We start from the raw sequence: 25,343 nt of genomic DNA, 5'->3' as shown, positions 1-25,343 counted from the left end.
AAGTGGCTTTTACATTGTGTGAAAGCTCAAATATAATGTGGAGCTTGGCAGTCGTGAAAGCAGATTCAATTGCCATGGGGATGCAGCCAATGACAACAGAGAATTACCATTAAAAACAACAACACAATTTAATACATGATGAGTCATGAAAGTCACTAGGTAAGTTGGAAGATGATGCTAGATTTTAGCAGTGGTTCCCAGCCTTTTTGGTATGGTGGCTCAGAAATCCAAATTTGCTTGATATGGTAACCCACTGAAATATTGTCATATGAATTTTGGACCTTAGGTCATTGGCAGCTGTCTGTTTGCCTATTTTATAACCATTGGCAGCTGTAAGTTTGCCTATTTTATAACCATTTACTTAGCACCCATATTAATGTGGAATTCATTGAAATATTTATGGTACCGACAGTATTCACAGTTTTGTTTATGGGAATACAAGAGTAGCCTTTCTGACATTTGGTTACAAGTGTGAACATAGCAATATGATGTGCCAACAAAACAAAAAGCTGTAAGAGTTGTAACATCATACCAGTGAAGGATTACAAGCGATAATTAATTTGTAATAAGTAATATGGCCACTTCCACAGGAATTACACCCCACTTGCAGGTCACAGCTCACAGGATGGGAAACTCTGGACTGTAAAATTACCTGAAGGAATACAGATGCTAGTTCTCAACTGATTTTAATTCCGTAAATCAACAAGCTAAACAAATGTTGCCTCTTTCTAGTTCTAAAACCCAAATTGAAAAAAAATAGTATTTTATTCATTCTCTCAAGTCTGTGCAAGCTGTGACCTGCCAATGTGAACACACTAGCTGTTTGACAAAACTGCCTCTTAGTGGCCCAGTACAATTCTGCCTTCAACACTAGCACCATTCCTTTGCATGTTGATGGGGTATTGGATTATTTAGGATGGGAGGCAGATGTTGTTTCCTACTGGCTTCTATTGGTGGAGATGAGGAGAAGTGAGGCAGCCTCTGCTGCTGTGTTTCACCGTAATTTGTGGATATTTGCAACTGCCAGTTCTCCCACCGATAGAAGCCAGTAGTAACCCCCCCCCAATGGGGCAGTGTGGTGTGCCAGAGGCTTTGGATCCACAAGATCCAATCCCCTACTAATCCCCCACGTTGTGCCAGTCTGGATTTGGTCCACCCCCCCCCAAAAAAATGTAAAAGAATCACCCTCATCTTCTGCCCAGGTCAGCTGGGAGAGAGGGTTTTGGACACCACTGGTGGATCCACTGATTCTCTCTCTACCCCTTGGTGGCCAGGATTTGGATTTCTCTATTACTGAGCTACTGTAGAATGCCTACATGACTGCTAGTGGAATCTGTTTAGCTTGATAAGACAAACGTTATTTAGGCTTTGCCTTTTGGGATTGGTAAAGTAAAGGTAAACGTACCCTTGACTGTTAGATCCAGTCATGGACAACTCTGGTGTTGCGCGCTCATCTCGCTCTATAGGCTGAGGGAGCTGGCGTTTGTCCACAGACATGTGGCCAGCATGACTAAGCCGTTTCTGGTGAACCAGAGCAGCGCACGAAAATGCCATTTACTGCCGGAGTGGTACCTATTTATCTACTTGCACTTCGACATGCTTTCGAACTGCTAGGTTGGCAGGAACTGGGACCGAGCAACGGGAGCTCACCCCGTTGCGGGGATTCGAACCACTGACCTTCTGATCGGCAAGCCCTAGGCTCAATGGTTTAGACCACAGCGCCACCCGCGTCCCCTCTTGGGATTGGTAGCCTATCCTATCTCACAGTGTCACACCATATAAGGCAAAGAAGACAGAGTGATAAGGGGGAACAACAGAAAAGACCTTAATAATAATCCATTTTGTTATGATCCTCCTATCACACTGTGTGCTGACGTTTTTACCTCCCCAAACAGGTATGGACTGGAGGTATTGTTCTAAATGTACAAGGTGAAGTTCACAAACAATTCTGAAACAAACAAAAGTACCCTAATCTGCCCATATGTAGGTTTCCCCACCAGAAGAGACATAAGCCTCTTCTGCTGCAGTAAACTGCTCAGATCTTTTATATCAATTGTCCATAGAGTTGGCCATACTTCTATATTTTTTTTTTTTTGCCCAAATGACAGTGGTGGAACAGCCTGGCACAATTTATTATTATTATTACTGTAACACCGCAAGATCAAAAACAATAAATTACTTAAATACAAAAAAATGTGGTTGATTTTGATGGGCAACCTTTATGGTATAATTTATATATAAAGTATTTCTATACTGCTAGGTCATAAAATATATGGGAAATATGCTACATTAAAACAGAGAACTAGATAGTAGCAAGATGTGGATTTTATACCTTCAGTGTTAGAAAAGCAGGAGTAGGCTAGAATCAGTGCTTTTTTTCTGGGGGGACGCAGGGGTATGCATACCCCTAAACATTTTGTGAATCTAAGTTTGGCCTCATTGAGGGAAAGTATTTCAATATAAGTAGGAAAATGAGAGTACCCCTAAACATTTTTTAAAAGAAAAAAGCACTGGCTAGGATTATTTTAAGCCATAAGTGTTTGTGTATTTGTGTTGATTTCCCTTATTTTTAATATTTAGATCTTCCATATGAGATAATGGAATTATTAGGCTAATAAGCACCCTATGCATACCTACTCAAAAGTACATCTCACATAGTTAAATGGGGCTTACATAAGGTTTATAATTCTAAACACACAAGTAGAAAGCCTCACTGAACACAGTGGGTCTCACTTTTGCGTAAACATGCATAGGACAGCCCTGTTCATTATGCACTTTTTGACTATCAGTGTGCCATATAATTAAGAAAAATGTAAATAGCAAAAAAAGCCCAATTGTTTCAATATTTTCAGTTTGAAGATTACTTAAACATGGAGTAAAAGATGGAACATTCAGAACAGCTTTAACTGACTTTGAAAAGCTAGTAAATAATCATTAAATTCTTAAAGGACTATTATCCAAAATTTATTGTCAATTGTTCCGTTAATTACCACTCTGGACTTAATTTGAAGCTAAGTTGGAAAAAATGCTTGATAGAACTCTTACAGTGTATGGTTGGAACAAAATCTTTGCTAAGCTTTTACCCATATTCAATTTCTGTAATATGAAAGAGAGTCATTAGGAAACTATTCATAGGTCATTTCCTAACTGCCCATAGGTTGGATAGAGTAGTCCTTCTTCCTTGGTGATCACTCGTAGCCAAGTAAGATTTTCTTCCATAAACACGGTTTTAACGATGAGTCCGTAAGTGACTGTGGGGGCCAATTCTGGACCCACAAGTCCTTCCACAGTGGCGACATTGGTTTCTGGGTGGGAGTTGATCACGGTGTGGATTGCACGTTTCTACCTTGTGTTCTGAATTTGAGTGTCTTCAGAGCACCTTTGACACCTTTGGTAAAAGCTGTTCTCCAATTGGAGCACTCGCAGACAAGTGTTTCCCTATTGTTGGTGCTTATACTCCATTTTTAAAAATTTGCCTTGAGACAGTCTTTCAACCTCTTTTGCTGACCACCAGTGTTACACTTTCCATTTTTAAGTTCAGAATAGAGTAGTTTCTTTGGAAGATGATAATCAGGCATCTGCACAACATGCTTTACCCCCTGTATATTTTTCTGTTTATTAATTTAAAACCTTTATATGCCACCTTATATCAATGATTTCAAGGCAGTTTGCAAAAACAAAAACAAGTAAAGCAAATAGTGTTGGGAACACTCTGGTCCCAATAGCTGGGACATACTCAGGTGTGTGAGGGTAGATGAGAAAGATATGTTGTTGCAGCAGTTGATCATTTCTGACCTGTTTCCAGAGTTCCCAACTTCTGGCATGGGGATTGGCTCCAGGATGAGGGAGAATTGTTGGGTCTTCCAGAAGAGCCCCAGAGGACCAGCAGGGGGAGTCAGCAGTGGAACCACCTGGAGCAGGGAGCGGCTGATAAGATAATTGCTCCAGCAAAGCCCCAGGGTGGTCTGTCTTACTGCCTGATAAGCAGCATCTCCTGACCCACCCTGCACTGCTGCGTGCTTAGAGGAGGAGCATTGAGGAGAAGACCTGGTGGTCCAGCAGTTTTTGTAGTGGATGCAGTGTTGAACTTCAGTGCAGACTGGAATATCTAGGGCTAGATTAACTTACCTCAGCTTGGGTAAGATCTTACACTTTCCTGAGCTCCTTGGAGGAATGTGCAATAAATAAATAAAGTGAAGGCTATATTTATGACCGTAAGTTTGTATTTCCCTCACAGTTAATGTCATGTTACCTGGAAGCGGAACAGTTTTGTTTGACTAGCTTTTGTTTTCCAGGCCATATAATTTCTGCTATTTCCACATGGAATTTGCAGATTTCTACACAGCATTCTTAAGGGCCTTCCATCTGTTTCCCTTCCGTCTCTGCCACTGTTGCCTTGTATTTATTAAACATCGGTTATTCTGTAAGAATATCCTCCAGTCAGACATGCTCTCGCAAACAGGGCAATCTAGCGTGAACAGCCAGGACCGCAGTCTGTCAAAGCAACAGTTTGTGCTTACCTACGTGCTGCCAGTTTGCAACTCCCCCAAGATGTGAGCTGATTTTCATATGGTAATGCTCTTGCATGTTCTGTCAGAAGAGCAATCAGGAGCTTGTGTAGGTGACTAGGTAGGACATAAGAGGGGTTGTTGATCTCTTGACTCGTAAAGACATTCTGTCAGGCAAGCCCAGCCTCACAGCAGTCGAGCTTTCCGTGTGTAAACAGAGACTGCTTAATTACACAGGTCATGTCAATTAGCGTGACCTTCACATTTTAAAGAAATTAATCACTTTCGGCAGAGCAAATCACTCCTCATACTTTAATATTCAGCGTGGCGGTAAAGTGTGCAGAAATGCATTAAGTGACAGAGCATCCCTATTTTTATGAATAATGGTTCAGTTTAATCGTTGGTCCCACCCTAAGTCTTTGGACTTGTTGCTTGAACATTACAGCAAACAAAATAAGGATGCCTGTTGATGCTGTATATTTATTTTGGTCTAGCAAGAAGTGCACCTGGAAAAAAATGGGTTTGGGCGGGGAGGATAAGCTTGCTGAAGTCCCTCACAGTGTCCCACAGAGTCCCTCCTACATCTCACACCAAATACAACCAATGTAATAGGGTAGGCGCTTCTTTTCGTATTGGAGGCTCCTTGCATGGGATTAGCTGCTCCCACCTGGCTATGTCATGGCTTCCTTTTTGTGACGCATCAAGTTCCTCCTGTCTTCCATCTCAGCACCTGCTTGCCCTCCCCACTTTGGACATTTCAGGTTAACTTCGTTCACCTCAGTCCAGATTTAGAAGCAAGCATTTAGCAAACAGCTCCTTTCAAGTAAACTCCAGCATGACTCAGCAGTTCTAATTAAAGAGTTGGTTGCAGAGGTGAGGAAGTAGAAAGAACCAGGGTGCCAAATGGAATTAGATGGCATATATCCTCTGTCATACAGCAGGATGATGTATTACATCCTGGGCTTACCGGGAGATGGGTATGTAGCCCATCTTAAGTTGTTAATTAGGGACCAATATAACTTTGGAGAGATAATGAAGAAAGGTGGGGTTGCATAGTGTTGCTAGCCAGGTAACGAAGGCAGCTGAGGTCATCAACCCTATCAAAAACCACTCCATCCAAAGTAGGTGAGACCATAGCACTGTGTCTGTTCACACAGGAAATAACTGCACTACTGTTGGTGATATCGTGCTAAAAATTTTAAAACAACACCTTGGATTCTCAGGAATAAATTACTGGGTGAATTATGTCGTTACTGGGGGGAAGTACCTGTTGCATCATCACAAAACGACAACTGAAAAGATTATTGGTTTGCTCCTTCCCTGGGTTTGCTACAATTCATTATTGGCAAATGTATGGTTAGAATTTTGCCTATCAGTCAGGCAGACAGCTGACAATACAGGAATGATATTGCTGGAAAAACAGGCACCTGTGTTTTCTGTGAATTTCTAAGAGTATGCTGAACTGTGTAATTAAAAGTACTAATGGGCTGGTTCAGAATGAGCTCAGTTTTCTGAACATCTTCTAAAAATGCCTGAAGACTCTTTTTAAAAACAATGGCCAATTTTGATAGAGTTTCAGAGTTGTGGGGGGAGGTTCATTACTGCACAGGCACCAGCCAGTCAGCACTGTGCTCAGCCAGCTTCTGCTGTTACATTGCAGAACTGCCTCCTTGCTCCACAAGCTTGTGCCTGTATCTTAGTTCTGAGAAACAAAAGGTGGATTTTCCTGAATGGTACCTCCAAACCCAGAGAGAGCCTCAGATACTTCTATTCCTCTGATTTGAGTAGCGTTTGTTGCTGTTTCACTGCTTTACAAGATACGCAAATGGCTTTTTATATATCTAATTTTAAAGAACAGCAAGAGGAGACTGCATGTTAGTAGTCTCAAAGCATCTACTTAAATTTAGGCTGGGCCTTTAATATCCTGCTAAAGCTGGGACTTGAGTCAAAATAATAATAGATGTGTACTGCGAGGAGTAGTCTGCCCAAAAGTCATTCCAGCCTCTTCCACACAGTGTTTAGAAGTGTAAACAAAAGTATAAATTTGCTTCCAGTAAAAATGGAGATTACTGAAAATACCAGGAATGTGCATAAACTAATTGGCTAGCGAAACCTAATGGGCTGTGGTTAAAAATGAGGAGTAATGTGATTCCTAATCTTGAAATATTGGGTGGTGCGGTGCACCCTAACAAATAAATAGGCTCCGTTAACCAACTCAGATAAACAGATTGATTTCTTAACCTCTAGTTTTCATTTCCAGAAGATTTTTTAGCTTCCAGAACATTTGCAACTGAGCTATTTAATAATGCAAAAGAAGGATGTACACAGAGGAATGCAAATAACAGTTAATTTAGGATACACAAATTTAACTAACACCCCCCCACACACAATCTGATATTTTTATTAGCAGTCTGCTAACCTGCAGTGCTGCACATACATTTGAAAACTAACAATCTATGAAGATTTGATGCTAAAGCTGATTTTCTTCCCCTCTACGTTTGCCTGTCCCAAATTAAAAACTGCATTTTCTTCACAACATTTTGATAGGTTTGAGATTTGGCAGGCCTGCCTGTCCCCGTGTTTATATGAGTTTGTCAGCACCTCATTAATCAATTTTTAAACTGCAATATGCTTCCCCCCTCATGTGTTGGCCTGTTGTTGTTTTTTCAAAGTTGCTTCACTGCCTGCTCTACACCTCCTGCTCTCATTTTTTTTTTTAAAGCTGAAACAAAAGTTGTTTCCTTTACAAATTAGTTTTGCATGTGCTTTGATTGAAACGCATCCCACTCATTAAAAAAATAAAATAAATTGTTTCCTTTTCAAGAAATACACGCAAACCATATTTGGAACACACTTGCTCCCGAGAAGTCCTGTTGACTTTAGTAAGATTATTCTAAAGTAAATGGATTTGAGGATTTTAGCCATAAACTTGTGAAGGCTGTTTGGAAAGTATTCAGTGCATATTAGATATTACTTTTTGCTTAGGCAGAGGACATTAATATTTAAATAACACGTAGGCCAAATATTTCTTTTTCCTTTATAGTAATCAAACTTTTGAATTCTCTCCCTCTCTCTGTCTGTCTCTCTAAAAAGAATCAGTAGAGAGTTTCTTCTTTTCCTACAGGTGCACTGTGAATAATCACTTCTTAAAGTAGACCACCACTTAACCACTTTTATTTTTTTCACATTTCCTGACCCTAGAAACAGTTTCTCTAGGGGATTCCTTTTATAGTATTTTCTCTTAATGACTCCAAAAGAGCCCAGCCCACCCCCAGCATGGCATCTTTGTAGTAAATCAAATTCTATTCAAGGGAACTAGGTAGCAACAGTCTGTTACTGCAATTCAAAACATATTTTAAAGATGAATAGCTTAGGTTGAGTGCCTGATGTTGCGGATGTTGTGGGCAGGGAAAGTTAAGTAACTGATCTCAGTGAGATTACGCTGGTAACTAAAGTTGCTCACTGTTCATGCGCTCCTATGAACAAAATAGTTTGCACTGAAGGTCCGGGGGCCTTGCCATAGAATTGTTTGACATTGTATTTTATTTATTTTAAACAAAATATTTCTTAAGTGGTTATGTTTTTAAAACCTTTCTTGGACTTGGGTCCCCAAAACACACTTTTCTGTTCCTTTTTTTCTGTCTCTTATACTTTGTATTAGATACCATTTTCAGGTGGTTAAGGTCTTAACAAGAAGAAGGGTTATTGAAAGTGGCTTTAAAAATCCACAGGGGGAAAAAGGAAATATAAAAGGACAGCTGAAAGTTTGGTGAATTCTCAATGCATTTTGAGTATGTCTTTTATCGGGGGCAAAATGCTCATATTTGTTCCTTAATCAGCCTTCTTAAAGCAGTGGTAGCATGTAGCTTTTATGGAGCAGTTTTTCTTACGAAGGAGCAAAAATGATAATTTTCCTTTGATGAAGCCATACTCAAAATGTGCTGGGAACTTAACAATCCTTGAAGCTGCCTTTTTGTGTTTGCTTTTTTCAGTGGAAGTTTTCCCCATCTGAGAAATCCTGTAGCTTGCTGTGGCCTCCATCCCTGAGGTAGGTGCCAGGCGAAAACGCTGTGCTTCAACCAGGCCTTTGGCCGATGGACATCTGATGTTATGGGAGGGGGGATTATTGGCTTGTTTTTGTTCTTAATTTTATTGTATATTTTATGTTGTAATTTTATGTTGTGAACCTCCCTGAGATCTATGAATAAAGTTAGTAATTTTAGTAATAAAAATAAAAGGTAGGCTAGACACTGGAGAAAATGTCCTGAGGGTATTCCTCTCTAATAGCCCTATGCTCTGGGACAGCAGTAGGACAGTGTCATAGCCCGTGAGATTCTTTAAGCTTGTGTCTTTAGCTTGACTATTTAAAGTAAGGTAAAAGGTAAAGGACCCCTGGATGGTTAAGTCCAGTCAAAGGCAACTATGGGGTGCAGCGCTCATCTCACATCAGGCCGAGGGAGCTGGCGTTTGTCCACAGACAGCTTTCTGGGTTGTGTGGCCAGCATGACTAAACCGCTTCTGGTACAACGGAACACTGTGACGGAAGCCAGAGTGCGTGGAAATGCCGTTTACCTTCCTGCCACAGCGGTACCTATTTATCTACTTGTACTGGCATGCTTTCAAACTGCTAGGTTAGCAGGAGCTGGGACAGAGCAATGCGAACTTACCCCATCATAGGGATTCAGTGCTGACCTTACAATCAGCAAGCCCAAGAGGCTCAGTGGTTTAGGCCACAGCACCACCTGCGTCCCTGTGCTTGACTCTTTAGCAGAGGCTGGATGGGCATCTGTCATGGATACTTTACTTGAGATTCCTGCATTGCAGGGGGTTGGACTAGATGACCTTCAGGATCCCTTCCAACTCTACAATTCTTTGATTCTATGTGTCAAGAAAGATAAAGGCACTAGGACAGGAAATCACTACCTATCCTCATAACAGCATGTGACTACTTTCTGGTTGCCATGGTCCTTGCAATAAGTTCCTTATGCGGGCTTCTACTATAAAGATGTGGGGAATAGGATTCTGTATAGCTCAGTATTGGAAGGATGGGATACTTCCAGCTCAATATGCAAAAAGTTGACCTATAATGAGAATAATATTCGGCTAGCACAGTTGTTGTAGTTTATGGACCTTTTTTTGGTACACAGTTATATGTTTTTCTTGGTGTTTCTGCTTGATATGTCTATAATATTTTTAAAAAGAAAAGTTGACTAAGTGCTTTCCTAGGCATCACATTCTAACTTGGCAGCTGTTATTAAAAGTATTGTTACAAAGTTTTAGGGTGCCTGGTCTCCCCTTCTAATATCTGGAACCCCAGCCCCAGTGCCGGATGTTGAATTTAGCTTGTTAAAATATAAGCCAGGCTGGCTCACTGATGAAGCAATCGCCTGGAGAGATGGGCCATCAAAAGAGCAGAAGGTGAAGGGTGAAGACCTATTAAGAAAGCCATCAGCAAAGCTAAGACTGTGCCAGCTGGGAAATGGGTGAAGCCCCTCCCTGAGGTCTGAGTTGGGTAGAAGAACAAAGGCCATTAGTAGAGTTTCAGGATTGCAGTTTGCCTGATATAAGCAAGAGGAGAAATAGTTGCATTTGGCAAGCAGCTTGCAGGCTGCAGAACGGGAGGGTCGCAGCAGTGTGGGCTGGCAGTTTGAATCCAAGGTGGCAGCCTTGTGAGAAACAGGGCCCTCTTGGAGTGTAATCTTGAGAGCTCCACCATCCTAGGCTCAGGTTGTATATATGTGGAAATAAACTATACAGTATATATTATAAAGACACCACAGTCTCCACTGTGCTTCATTTCCAAACCCTGGATAAGCGCCTGGAACCCCTGGAATCTCACAGTGCTGTGGGGATTATGGCAGCGTAGCAATATGTACATGTTGCTGTTCTTGCTTCAGCTAGCTGGAAATGTTGCTGGCCTCTGTCTGTGGGAATGAAAGTGACTTCTTCGCTCTCCCTGGTATTGGTAAAAGGGATCACTGGATTGCTACATGAGAAACTGGGCTCTCTGAAGCAAAGCACTTCATTTCTGTTTGGTTAGTTCTCAAAATAGTCTCCATGAGCACATAAGTGAGCTGGGCAGAGCAATTTGAAGCTCTGATTTAGGCCATTGGGATGTAATGAATCAGTGGATGCACCACTGCATCTGAAGCCCTGCCACTCATGTCGGCTAGAGTATTAGGAGAAAGCAGTTGTGTAACTTTTTTCCTGTGCTAGCTCCAGGCTGATGCAGTTTAGATGGCCAAATTGGGTCCCTCAATGGGAAACAGGTCAGCTTTGGAGACAGCCAATCTAGTGTTGGCCCAGTTCTGCTCCTGCTCCACCTCTCTGTTTCCCTGCTTTGGAGATTTACAATGGCTATTCTTGTGCTTTCAGAGCATGCAGCAGTAGCCTTTGTGGTAGTGCAGCTCTGCTGCTGGCAGAGCCCACTGGAGGGACACCTCTGCCTCATCCTAACCCCTTCCAGCAACAGGGTCAGGGATAAGGATTGTTTGGTAACAAATGAAATAACACATTTTCCCCATCCCTACCTTCCTTTTTGCACTTGTAAGGCATGGAATAGAGGTGGGGAGAAAAGGTTAGAAAGGACTGCCATGTGCTGAGCAGTCTGCTTTATGGAAGTGAGTCATTATCAGAAGCCGGAGTCAGAGGCAGGTCAGCAATAAAACATCCAGTGTCAGTGAAGTTAACTCTTTATTCAAACTAAAACGGTGCAGGCCTAGTGATCACAGCAACTCTTCCCAGCAGGTCTTGCCTCATTGAGGCAGTTGCAAAGACTGAAGATGCCCATCTTCCCATTGCTCTTTAAGGCTCCTCCCCCAGTTCCTTCCCCAGCAGCCAAAGGCTCCTTCGCCTTGTCTCTCTTTCCTCTACCCTCTTCATTTCTCTATGTGTTCTGGGAGACTGGGCAGAGGGGAAGCTGGAGCAGGAGCGGGAGATTCCCTGCTTTTTCAGTTGCCTACCTCCACTCTGCTTCTTGACCACACTCTGCTTCTGCCTCAGATTCTGGACTGCTCTATGCTACAGACTCTTCCCACTCACTAAACCCTGTTACCTCTTCAGCTTCCGACACCTCATCCCAGTCTGCTTCCCTCTGACCACTCATCATCATCATCATCATCATCCCACCACCAGTCCCCTGGCTCTGAGCCGCCTTCTGCTGAGGGTTCCCTTGTTGGTTCTCCAACTGGTGCCCCCCTCCCACTCCTCTGCATCCAACCAGTCCATGACAGTTGTGAGCAACTTGCAGCCATTAGGAGCAATGCCTTCACACCTTCCATATGTGCTGCGTCAGGAAGATGTTGGACACCACTTCTTTCAAACAAAGATGCCCTCTCCCAAGCCCCCATCCCCACTATGTTTGCATTCCTGTCTCAGCGTTGTCTGCGCTGGCTTGGTCATGTCCACAGAATGGAAGATGGCAGGATCCCCAAGGATGTGCACTATGGGGAACTGGTTTCAGGCATTCAGCCCATTGGCAGACCAAAGATGTCTGCTAACATGACATGAAGGCAAGTATCATCAACCCCACCGTTTGGGAATTCCTTGTAGGCAACCGCAGTGCCTACTTCTGCAGCAGCACAACCTGACGCCTTCATCTGCCCCAGCTGCAACAAAACATGTCTCTCCCATATTGGTCTCTATGGCCACAGCAAGAACTGTAACCTTCAAACAATTTTACTTCACCCCCAAAAGGTACACTCCTCCATTGTTTCCCAAGACAGACAGGTGCCAACAATGGGCATGTGATACATTATGTAGGAGCTATCATTTAAAGCTACCCTATTAAAGCAATTCAGTATTATACACACACCATTAAATGTTCACCAGCTATTGTTATGCAAAACAAGTTATGGACAAATGCCCTTTTGGAGTATGCATGTAATCTTGCCCATGTAATTTTTCTCACACTGGAAAACTGTTTCTATGGATTGTGGTTGTAGGGAAGATTGAAACTGACTTAAACAGTGAAATGGAATATAACATAGGAATATCAAAAGTCCTTCTCACGTGTCTAGGGCTTTTCCTTCAGAATTCAAGTTCCCAAAACTTGTCAAATAATTTTGACCCTGTTTTAACCCAATGGGTTTTTCCTTTTTAAACCACACTGTGAAATGAGCTAACAAGATTCCGACAGACTATTTTGGGGCACAAATCATTTTATGTTCACAATCTTAAAGGCCTTATTAAGTTTGATGGGGGTGGGGAGGGATTGCTTTGCTGGAACTGCTCGACTAAGCAATGTTGTAGGTCAAGATCTGACAAAACATGTTTTTAAGAATTTTATTAGAGTTAATAAAGTGTTATTTGGAGAGTTTTGTTTCGATTGCCTTCCCCTTTCTACCCAGTTCAAGCAATGTAAGGCAATTCTTTGCAAGCAAATCTCCCTGCTCAGGCAACTTTGAGAGGGTAGCAGCTTCCTTGGAGAGTTGAAGCAATGTTTGCCAATCCTTGTAAAGCATTTCACCTCTTCAGAGGCTAAAGCCTCTCAATACCAAGAACAATTAAAGCAAGAGCCTTTTGGAACGACTGGGGAATTCAGCAAAATAAATCAGAAATCCTCTGCCTTGGCTCTGGAGGGTTGCCTCATTATAAGAGCAGATCTATTAGCCCCCTTGCCATTGTCTTTCATTTCTCAAGTGAGGTGATTCTAATTAAATTAATCTGCATGTCAATCTATCGGTGATCAATCAAAGGGGCCGAGGTCCCCCTTTGCGGCAGTGTGCTTGCGGCTGACAGGGCCTGATAATGGAGGAAGAAATAAACTGTCGAGCAAAGTTAATTAGTCAACATAATAGGTGGATTAAACAGGAGCCGGCTGATTGCTGTTTCACATGTTGAAGCATGAGGTGGGAGCTGAAACTGCAATTAACAGACAATTATTATATTTGGTTGTAAGAGGTCGCATGAATAAACATATCTCAGTGGGTTTCAATTTTTAATCCCCCTTCCTTGTTTAATATAAGGAGAAGTGTAGGTCATTTCTTCTTATTGTTTTAGCCAAAGTTCTGGAAGGCAGCACATGTTCTTGGGTAGAACACTTGGTAAGCGGTAGCGGAGAGAGGGACGTTGCCATTTTGTTTGTATGGGTGATTAATATAGGCTAAGAGGTAATCAGGGCAACCAAGCTCAAGAAATTAATCCTGGAGCTGCTGCTGATGTGCAGTGTATCATTATCAAAGAAGAGGCGCTCTCATATTAAAGGGCACCATGCTGTCCTTCCGAGCCTAATGCTAGCACATCCTGGGGCTGACCATGAGGCTTCCCCATACTTTTAGGTTTCAGCAAAGGCAGAATGGTCCAGTTTTACCTTAATATACAAGATGTCACCAGAGCTCAGGTACAACCAAGGATAGAAATCAGCATCCCAGGCAACAAATTTTGTCGTCATCACTAACCAAAATCTCAGCAATCCCTTGCAGCAGTAGTCATCTCATTAGAACGTAGCATTCTTTATCTGAACTTCTTATTGGGTAAGCTGAGGTCATTTTGATAAGAGACTGAACCTTCATAATGAGTCTCCATAAAGAATCTCACTTACTTGCATTGTTTAATAGGTTCTGATGAAAACTGGAAACGTGTTTTTAAATTTGTTGAGAAATATGTCATTTGAGCAGCTGTGTGCTTGCAAGCCATCCTTTTGAATTCACTAGAATCTGTGACTTAGTAGTCCCATGTGCCCTGCACATTACAGCAACGTGGTATCTCCATTTTTAGTTGTTTAAGTGAATTGAGACAAGTCAAAGTTTGCCAAGTGTGTGAATTCAAACTTGATTATTTGCTAAGGAAAAGGTTTACTTGGATTTGAAAAGCACTATTCATTTCAGCTCTGAAATGCCTTTGACACACATACCCTGTTTCGGAGAATTTTGGAGTGGAAACACCCCTGGCAGCTACAACTGTAATAGCATAATGAATACAGTTGCTCTCATCCCAACTTTTGCAGACCACACTTGCTTTTCTTTTTTAAAATACATTTTCATTTGCAATGACAGCAGCTTTATCTCTTCTGGCATATATGCTGAAGACTGGTGTAGGGTAAAATTCAGTCAGCTCTTAAAAAAAAAAGTTAATAAAGTGCTCTTGTTAGAATGATGGTTAACAGTGTACATTTCGCCATACAGCTACAAGCTGTGCAATTTGACTTAAAGCGACATCAAAAGCCTGTGATGCCAAAGACCCACTCATCAATAGCACCTCTTGTTAGAGTCGTACAGTCTAAGCACTAGTTATTATGTGAAATAGCTCTGCAATTTTCTGCAGCTCCCAGCTGTTATTTAAGATTCTGGGTTTATTATACTCTGCGCTCATCTCATTTTAAATTGTATTAAAGTGTTTCCTTATATTGTTGTCCCACTCACAGGTTGTGGTATCTACAACAGTCAATGTGGATGGTCATGTCTTGGCAGTGTCGGATAACATGTTTGTGCACAACAACTCCAAACATGGTCGGAGGGCTCGAAGGCTTGATCCTTCGGAAGGTACGCCTTCTTATCTGGAACATGGTAGGCATTTTTTGTTGGTTGATGTTGCTTCTTTAACCGTGGGTCTCTCGGGTTGTGTGGGGGGTCCCCCCTTTTCTTCCATTACTGGCTGTCCTAGCGAGATCATAGGATGAGAGGGTCAGTGTCTTCTCTCTTTTTCCCCAAGGAGTACTTTGCTCAGTACTGGCGCATAGTTTTTAAACATTTGGGTAATTCCAGCAAAATCAGTTCATGCATTGAGTTTTGGCTCAAATGCATACTGTGGGCAAGCTCTTCCCATCAAATGTATGGATATTGTTAGTGCATTTGAAAAGGCCATGGGCAGGATATGTAGAGAATTAAATTGTGCACAGAGTGTTCTATATGCCCAAGAAAGCCCAATTCTCTTCTATGATGCAGAGGAAGCACTTTAGGTTCTTGGAGTTTCCCAGCTGTGAGGCACATGGGAGACCGGTGCACTCTTTGCAAATTCTTAAATAACTGATTCGCTTACTGTGGCACATTGTAGCTATCACATGACAGTTGCAATGGTCACATGGTTGTATGAATTGGGTCTTGTGTTTCAAGAAGCAGAACTGAACAAAATGATCTGCTTTTTAAAATAAAAAAATGGGGCATAATCCAAAATTGGTTTCCTTGCATTATATTTTACATACTGTGATTTAGGGCAAGATTAAGGGATGGGGTAGTTTTCTCCTCTTTGTCCCATGGACAGAGTCTTAGGTTATTTCCAGACATCCACAGAAGCCCTCACTTGCTTCGTTTGAGGATTATGTTGCCAGACTCAAAAAAGAGCCAAGGTCAGGTTTCAGTAAACCAATCTTCAGAACAAAATCATATGTTAATATATTTACACGTCCCTCCTATAACTGAGAGCCAGATTAGGACATAGAGTACTTTCTTGTAGCTACCTGGATATTCATTTAAAACTGAATCTAAAAATTCAGACTTTCATCATAGCCTTGGTCAAATGACCATTTATCACCCTGATTCTGGCATCTATAAAATGAGAAAATAAAATTTTATTTATTTATTTATTTGAAACACATCTGTCCTGTCATTCTTCCTTAAAAGGAAACCAACATAGCTAACAATCCATAATGCAAAACCTTCAAAAAATGCAAAACATGGCCAATAAATTCTTACCAGCGTATCAAAACCACCTAAGTCAATAAACATACAGTACTCATCACCTGCACACACTTCCCTCAAGAGCTCTGAAACAGAAATGTTATACCTGTCCCTTGAAAAAGATGTGGGTGGGTGTGGCAGATGCTGTTTACTGGGGAGCCAATCCAGAGCCTTGGGCCACCTGTCCATAGTGACTGCGAATCTAGTCTCTGCTTGTAGTGGCTCACCTGGAAGATGCCAGATGCTACAAAAGGCCTAATAATTGAAGTGTTTGGGTTTGGTCAGTGGCACTGGCAGAAAAGCTAACATGCCAAATCTACATGGCTAAAGGAAGGACAAGCCCCTCTATTTTTAGCATGGCATGGCCACTGTTTATATCTTACATGAGACAGGAGCAGCAGGCAAGGATTCCCCGACATTCTCATGGTGGTCTTTGGAGAAAGCTCCTTGATTAGGGTATATTCTTGTATGCTATTTGTATGTATGGCGTGACAATGTATTTTCCTTTCATTCATAATATCCTGAATGCTCGTATGGATGAATAACGCAAATGCAGTCCTTTGCAACTGTTCTTGGTTTTTTATTTCATTTTGAAATATATAATAAACCTTTTTTTAAAACACACACACACACACACACACACACACTAAAAACAAAACAAAAGCCCTAGTCTCTGACAGAAGTGGGATGCTAGCAGGAGGCTCAAATGATGAGACATGCAGGCTCTTATGGGAGCAAGCTGTTCTTCCAGTCACTGAAGGTCTAGGGATGTCTGTTGCTGGTAGTTAACTAACTTCCCTGGGCTGCTGAGAATAAATAAAATAAGCAATGAAAAAAATGATCATTTGAAAATTGTACCGAAAAACTAAAAGGCAACTATACAATGTTTGATGGCTGGGGAAACTGTCGTCCTTCAGGTGTTGCAGCATGTCAACATCTGGACATGCTTCAACATCCCCATCCCTGCTATATATATTAATCATTGCAAATTAATTAATCACTGTGAGTTGTTGCCACCTTAGTCATAAAATAGAGTGTGTAAACTGTAATTATAAGAGCTGGTAGTGGGCACAAACAAGGTATATCAGAATCTGCCTACTTGTGTGTGGCTTGCTTCACTATCTTATTCCTAACTTCACACAGGTAGGCTGTGATCCTGTGTACCTTGGGGTAAACCCCACTGTATATAGTTGGCTTCATTCTGACAAAACGTGCATAGGATTGTGGTGTTAGTGAAGCCACAGGGGAAGGTTCAGCCAGATTTTGGTATGTGTCTAGGGTGCTGATTCCTCACAATTCCCATTCAGTGTTTGTGTGTGTGGGGGGGGGAAGTCTTCTCATGCCTGATATCTAATCCAGTTTTCATGGACGGTCAAGGAAGCTAAATACCATGGAAAAAGCTGCAAAGTGAAAATGGGCTTTCCCATCATTAGATAAATCAATACTCAACAGAAATTCTCTCACCTCAATATTTGAGTGTGATATCATCACACCCTACCATTTTTCTTTGCATACATTCAGAATTACTGGAACAACTTACGTGAGTTGCATAATGAATCAGGTCCACAAGTTTGCACTTTCTAACCTAAAATTCTTAGCTCTGCAGTGTTTCTTATTATGTAAACATAACTTACATCTGTATTTATTTAGCTTTAACTTTTTAGGCTATAACTCATACTATAGATTTTTTCCTTCCCTGCCAACAACCTAATTTAATAAACAAACCACTGTCATAATTTTTGCCTGATTTTACTAAGGAATGTGCAAACTGTTATTTTATTAATTAGCAAGACGCAAAGCTATACAAAGGATATTTATTCATTCATCCTTGAAGTGTCCTAACATAAACCATAGTCCTTCAAAGCCTGCTTTTTATTTTTTAAGGAGATATTTTCCCCCTACAAGGAGGCCACATGAATACCTGCCAGTTACTAAGACAGCGCTAGATTCCTTCAAGCTTGGAAATATTCCTGTTCTCACACTTAGAGCACAACTATCTGCTCTAAATATTTCCCATACTTCCACCCCATGAGATGAGGTAATGTTTTGGGGAAAGCAAAGGAAATCATACTTTATTATAGCGGTTTTCTTGACAGTTCAGCTCATGACAGTCAACACCAAATTCTGTAGTTCTACTATTATCTTCTAAAACTGGAATTAATGTTTCTATAGCCACTCTCCAAATGTTTCCCATTTACTTAGTTGAAACAGTTTGGAAGTCCTTGGGGAATGCTCACCTTTTTAAGAGACCATTGTGCTGGAGAAGTAGCTTACTTCAGGGTTGGCTCAACAATTAAGCAAAGTGAGCTGGTTGCCCTAGACACCAGATGTTGTGGAGGGTGGTGGCAGCCCCTCTGGCCATTCACCCAGAGCCTTTATGCCAGCAGTGGGAAGCCTTTGTCTCTCCATATGTTGTTAGCCCCATTACCAGCATGGCCAGTGGTCATGGATGATGAGAGGTGACCAACGAAATCTAATATCCAGAAATGGTCCACAGATTTAAGATTCAGGACAGGGAATCCTGTTCTCATAACCACAGGATATTGTGGATCTCTTTCCAAATATAGTCTTGTGTTGAAGAGTGTTTCTGGTGCAATGTGTGTTATTAGTTTATTATTACATTATTATTATTATTATTATTATTATTATTATTATTATTATTATTACATAGCTGAAGAGTAAGCAGACTTACATATTTTACAATTAGGCCTATTTTTGTTACTGTTGCCTATATAGTACTGAGCCAATCATACAAGGTGTCACCTTCTAGAGCAGCCTTTCTCAACCTTTGGTTCCTAGATATTGTTGGACTGCAACTTCCATAATCCCTAGCTAACAGGACCAGTAGTCAGGGATGATTGGAGTTGTAGTCCAACAACATCTGGAGACCCAAAGCTGTCCTAAAGGACTCTTTTTGCCCTCCCAGTTTAGTTCCAAGGATTTCATGTGTCAGAAATATGGTATGCTTTAGGGTTATCCAGCCTTTTTCCCATTTACAGTCCACTTGTCAGTCAGTAAAAAGGAAAGTTACTCTCAGTGGTTTATCTCAGTGTAATCAAAATCATGCTTTTACATCCACCAAGTTCTTGATACATAAATAAATAAATACGTTACTTAGCTAAATGTTTCAATATTTAAAAAGTAATACAGCATTGTGTGGTACAGGCAGGGTAAACCACAGTAATCAGTGGCTTGCCATTGTTATTATGGGTTACTCAGTTAATAGTTTCTTTTTCTTTTTTAGAGAGAGAGGAAGAAATTCTGCTTGATTATTTCAAAGCTTATTTAGATACATTAAGATGTTTACAGAGAAACCAATGTACCCAAAATCAATATTGACCTCCAGGGTTGTAGCTTTATAAGGAAAACTCCCCCCCCCCAAAACCCCCCCAAAAACCCCAGACCAAAAGACATTTGAAGGAAAGTGGTTACGGTGCAGAATTTGCCAGATGAAATAATGTCTTTAGCACCCTACCCACCCAGCCCCAACAGAGCTGGGTGTGAAATGTGTAGAGACTTAGGCCTGACTCTCTTCTGTCCTGCCACAGAAGTTTTGTGTGCCATATTAACAAGTCACTGTAGCACCTTTTTTTTCTTTAAGGGTGAAAGAGATCATATCAGTTGTAAATAAATTCCATAAGTATATGAGTTTAACTAGAGTGATCTTTTTGCTTTCTAGGGTGGATTCTTTTCAAGTGTGTGTACACACACACACACTTGTATTAATCTATCTATCAAATTTATATACCAGCTTACAATAAAATCTTATTAATGAGATAAGTTAAAATGCATAAAACAACTTTTTAAATGCACTTATGCTGCACCACCACTCTTGTATTTGACAGTTTTATATTAAGGCTGCACTGTGAAGTGGTGTTAGGAGTTGCTTTGTTAAGCCTGGTGCTATTACCTCCTTTGAGTAATATTTTGACAACTATGCACCAAAGCAGTTATTACCTACAGTGATTACTTGCTAGAATGCAGTTTGTCCTTTGACTGTATCCCTCTAGGCTGCTCTATTCACAGCTCCCAGAAATTCTTCTGTGGGTATCCTCACTTCGTAATCTGTTCAGGCAGAATTTCATTTCCTCATTGCTGAGGTTGACTTCAAACAGCCAAGGCAGTGAACGAGGTTGTAAAACCACCATGGGCTGCGTTTTGACAGTCGTAAAATGTGTGCGTATCTCCTGACATGCTATAGACTACTACATAGTATAGGCGCGATCATGGCTTATCTTCTCCTGAACTAGAGGGACCTCAGCAGTAAAATGATGCGACACTTCAGAGGAATTCCGGAAAAGAATGAGCTGCAACCTCTTCGCTGGTGTCAGTGTTGTAGCCACTATCTCACCCCTGGGTCTGAATTCTCTGATAACCACAGTTCAGTCGTCTGTAACTAGGGGGATGAGGTTGCAATGTCTTAGCAAAACGTGAGCCTGATTAACTCTCTCTTTTTATATAAATTAAGCACTGACTAGAAGAGGATATAGATGAATATAAACATCTGGGTGGAATTAAGACAACTAGTAACACTGTTGTACTGAAAAGAATATACGAAGAACTCTGGCCACAACTTTCAATTTAAGGAATAATTCCTACTCAAGAGTTGAGATGAAAAACGTGTATATTCTGCTAAGAATAACAGTTTGTAGCTAGTAGTAAATTTAAATATAACATGTAAGTACGATGGTTTTAAAGTAATAGTAAGTTTGGATACAACGTTTAAGTACAGAAATAATGTAGTTTCAAATATGCAGTGATATGGTACAAAGGTACATGAAATACCAGTGCACAACAATTGTTTTATACAAGTCTCAATGGCAGTCAAAAAGAGTCCATATATATAAAATCAAGATAAAGAATAAAGGATCAAATAGGGCCAAAACGGAGTATCCGGAGTGTGAATCAGATGTACGACCCAGTAGTGGTGACCAGGACAGGGCCCTGTTTCGGAGTAATGCCTTCTTCAGCTGGTAATATCAAATAATATGTCAAGGTAGATCAAGGTGCTTCAATGCCACAAATCATAAATATAATAAATTATATACATTCTAAAGTGTGTTAACACATATCATAATATTTGGTTCCATACCTCGGTTTTTTTGAGGACTATAAATCTGTTTCTTTAAGGAACACTGTTGTAGCCAGTGGAGGCTTGTCCGGTGAGGGCACTGTCCCAGCAGCCTTAGTCTGCCCTCAGGCAGCCTTCATCTTCCTGCCTTCTTTCTCACAACCAGTCCAGAGAGCTGCTCTGCCAGTCATTGGCTGCGGCTTCACCTCCTGTTGGTCTTCCTACCTTTCTCCCTGTCAGTTTCAATGGGCACTTGCTACCGCTGGTTATCACCGCTAAAAAGCTTGCCATGTGGCATCTGTAACCACAGCAAGGATAATTATCTGTAGCTCATGACCCCATAGTAGACCCCAGTGCTACCAGGCAAGCAGCGCCCTGGATTGTCAAATGGCTGCAAGATGTAAGCAGACATTGTTTTCCATTTCACCTTGTACAGTGGTACCTCGGGTTACATACGCTTCAGGTTACATACGCTTCAGGTTACAGACTCTGCTAACCCAAAAATAGTGCTTCAGGTTAAGAACTTTGCTTAAGGATGAGAACAGATATTGTGCTCCGATGGCATGGCAGCAGCAGGAGGCCCCATTAGCTAAAGTGGTGCTTCAGGTTAAGAACAGTTTCAGGTTAAGTACAGACCTCCAGAACGAATTAAGTACTTAACCCGAGGTACCACTGTATTTGGTCACTTGCAGCTCTGTTTCTGATCCTTTGCAGTTCGCCTTCTGCCTTGCTGTCTGCTGTGGTCAAATTATGCAGCCGATGTAGTTTGTGCAATTAATTATGTAAATTAGGTAATTACATTGTCACTATATTCTTCGACTCCATTATATTATTCCACTCCATGCAAAGAAAATGCAGTTCAAATTGGGGGGGGGGGGTAATCCATTCTGTATCATTTGCGGATGGAAAGGAACACCAACAGGAAACATGGATAGAACTCACTGGATTGATTTCCATTTTGAACAGGGGACAAATAACTGAACACTGACAATTTCCACTCCTGCTTCTGTTTTCATTGGAATCCCCCAACATCCCTCATTGCAAAGGAGTGGTGGTACTGGCCCTGTGTTATCAGAGGCGACAGATATCACAGACCACCTCCTACAGCCTGGCCCAATGACTTGTGGCAAGCTTTCTAGTGGCTAAGAAAGCAATCCACAGCTGCTGAGCACACTACAAATATTATAGTCACCGAGAGGCTCTTTTGAAGCATTCTCTATGTTGGGGCCGTGACACGTGTATCAGCCCTAAGTAAGCTGGGGGGAAGTTGTCAGGCAAGGAAAGAACATGGAAATGGGCCATGCATCAGATTTGCAAAAGCAGGCAAGGTGGCAATAGGAAGCACAAAATAAGTGAGCCCACAGTTCCCTTAGTGTAAAATAAAGATGTTAGTGCTGCTCCGGCACATGTTGAGAAGATAGCTCAAATCTTGCATTTCCACCAGATAACAAAGCAGTGACGTTCAGGTGAAATCCTGCTTCGTTCAGTGGGGGACCAGGTTTCACCATAGATGTGTGCAAAGTTTTATCAGCACGCTCAATAGCCTCGCTTCAAAGTAATTTCCCAGCCTGCAGGTTGTATTTATTTGAATTTAAAGCCAATTGCACAATTGGTTTGTCTCTTTTTCTCCCCCTCCACGGCATAATGCAGTAGCCTCAAAATTATAGTGCTAGGGACCCTGTCGGCTCGCATGCTCTAACACTTTATTATCTAATGATCTAATATGCAACAAGGCAAAGAGGAGGTGCTCATCACTCTGACAGGATGCCTAAGAGAAGTGACTAAATTACTTTATGTACCATTAGCGCTAGCAGCCATGGTGAACTCACCGTGAGCATTTATGCAAATACTCCCGAATATATTCAAGTGGCCTTGTCAAGCTGACAACTGACAAGCAGTTTAAATGGCTCTCTCTTCCTTTTTTTTTTTTTTTTTTAAGGGCCAGGGCTGTGCTTTTTTCCTTCTCACTTTCCCCCTCTACCCTGTGCAATTACTGGATCTCTTTGGCAACTGCTTTGATTCTATATCAGTCTCAACAAATAGCAGAAGCCAAAAAGGCAGTGGAGTGGTGGGTGGTGGGATAGCCAAGCCGGCCTGTGTACATTTTTCATATGGTAAAAGTACACATCTTACAGGTATGGCAAATTAATGGGTCATTCCAGTGGTGGAACTACATTTTGGGGGCCCTGAAGCTTGAAGCCTCTGGGTATAGGGCAGTATATAAATTCAATAAATAATAATAGTAATAATAATAATAATAATAATAATAATAATAATAATAATAATAGACTCTTATGAGGACCCCTTTGCAACCAATAATGAGGTCTGTTATCTTCTTCAGTGGGATTGCTCCATGACAGATCACCATATTTTTTTAAAAAAATACATCTCAGATTTTGATTTAAATTGCTGTGCTGGATTATCTCATATGTCAATGTCGCCGGTGTGAATAAAGATTTCCTATGCCTTATTGGTTTTTATTTGTGTGACTCAAATTGGGTCTAATAGACCCAATTTTTTTAAAAAAATGTGGACTAAAATCACTTCTGGAGCCTCTTCATTAGTTTCATAGTAGATCCGCCCTGGGCCATTCTATTGGTCCATTTTAAATACTGCAACTTTTGAACATTTTTCCTGTTCCTAAGCTCTAGCTCAGCGGCAGAGCATCTGATTTGCATGCAGAAGGTTCCAGGTTCAATAGGGCTTGGAGAGATCTCTTTCTGAAACCCTGGAGATCTGCTGCCATTCAGTGTCGAAAGTACTGTGCTAGATGAACCTATGGTCTGATAAGGCATGTTCCTATGTAATTCCCAGGGTCTGACCAAAATAGGATCAAGGATACATCTGACTATTGGGTATTTGGTTCAGTTATGGTATATGATGCGTTGAAGCCATATATATTTATTTTATCAGTTAAGTTTCACACAGAACCTATTTACAATATTTGTTTATTACATTTATATTGCACCTTTCCTCCAGTGAGCTCAGGGTGGCATACATAGATCTTGTTTCCCCCATTTTATTCATACAACAACCCTGTGAGGTTTGTGAGGCTGAGCGTGAGCAGCTGGCCCAAGGTTACCAAGTGCGCTTCATGACTGAGTGGCGATTTGACCACTGGTCTTCCAGGTCCTCATCCAGCGCTCTATCTGCTGTACCACGCTGGTTCCAATACACCATTTTTTAATGAACTAATGCTATGGCTAGGAGGCAGAGGAGGATTACCAGCAGCAGCAAAAGTTATCCTCTCTTTGGACTTGTGCATTAACATTTCCTGTATTCACTAAGTTCTGGAATAGACTCTGAAATAGATACTAAGTATTAGAACAGGCTATGAAATAATGATTCATTTGCCTTAAACCTTTTACACCAGACCTGCAGATAAGGTGGGGATGATGCTCCAGGGATAGTACATGAAGCCAAAGTTGGTTGCAATGGCAGGTGGGATTGCCAAAGCCCCCCCCCCTTTCCACCCCCATTGTTATTTTGTTTAAGCAGCCCAGCCCATAAAGCTGAATGTGCGTAAGTTGTGACTCTACTGTATAAACTTTCAGACATATGACCTATAATATCAAGGCTGCACTGAAATTGCAAACCAGGACTGTTATTTTAAAGAATAGTCAGATCTCCTACATACGTCTTTGGGAACAGATTCTGGAATTATGTTACATTCCACCATAGTATGTCTCTGCATTGGCTTTGTTTAAATCATTGTGGATGCTGAATATATTACTACTGTGATGAAAATTTTCCCCGCATTTCCTCCTGCACACTATTAACCATCACTTACTTGGAAAATACATTTTATTTGAAAATTATCAAAGGGAAGTTTTGTGTTTGTGTATTAAAATTCTCATAGGTAAGGTACATGGTTTTTGTTGCAGCTGCCTTCCTTTCAGGGTGGTCAAGCTGTGTTTGTGGGTTCCCTTTTCTTTCATTTTATAATTCATTTTATAATTCCAGTAATTCTGCAGACTTTCTCAGTGCCCATATCCTCATGTCATCAGCTGGGCTTTTCTGTAAGCATGAGAAGGGGTCTTGCTGTGGACCTCACAGCTTTATTTCTTTTCTTTTTTTAAAAAAAAGTGAAGAGTTTTTCTTACTTTAAAAGAAATGAATGCAGAGAATGCTTCCTTTAAAACCAAAATA

General features: G+C 41.2%; 1 protein-coding gene across 8 annotated transcripts in view; it reads left to right on the top strand.

Moving 5' to 3' along the window:
- EBF1 (EBF transcription factor 1) overlaps positions 1-25,343 on the top strand; it is a 374,138-nt gene that overhangs the window by 242,954 nt on the left and 105,841 nt on the right. For 4 of the 8 annotated variants that reach the window (XM_083488402.1, XM_083488398.1, XM_083488401.1 and 1 more), the window contains exon 8: positions 14,872-14,989. In XM_083488402.1, coding sequence (XP_083344528.1) covers positions 14,872-14,989 — 118 coding nt within the window. Of the gene's footprint in view, positions 1-14,871; positions 15,014-25,343 lie in introns of all 8 variants that reach the window. The other 4 variants (XM_083488400.1, XM_083488396.1, XM_083488399.1 and 1 more) reach the window with 1 other exon arrangement.

This window comes from Podarcis liolepis (assembly GCF_965112155.1).
Source record: "Podarcis liolepis genome assembly, chromosome: 2".
NCBI lineage: Eukaryota > Metazoa > Chordata > Lepidosauria > Squamata > Lacertidae > Podarcis > Podarcis liolepis.
Note: the sequence above shows the minus strand (reverse complement) of the source record. Positions and strands in the feature narration are given on the sequence as shown.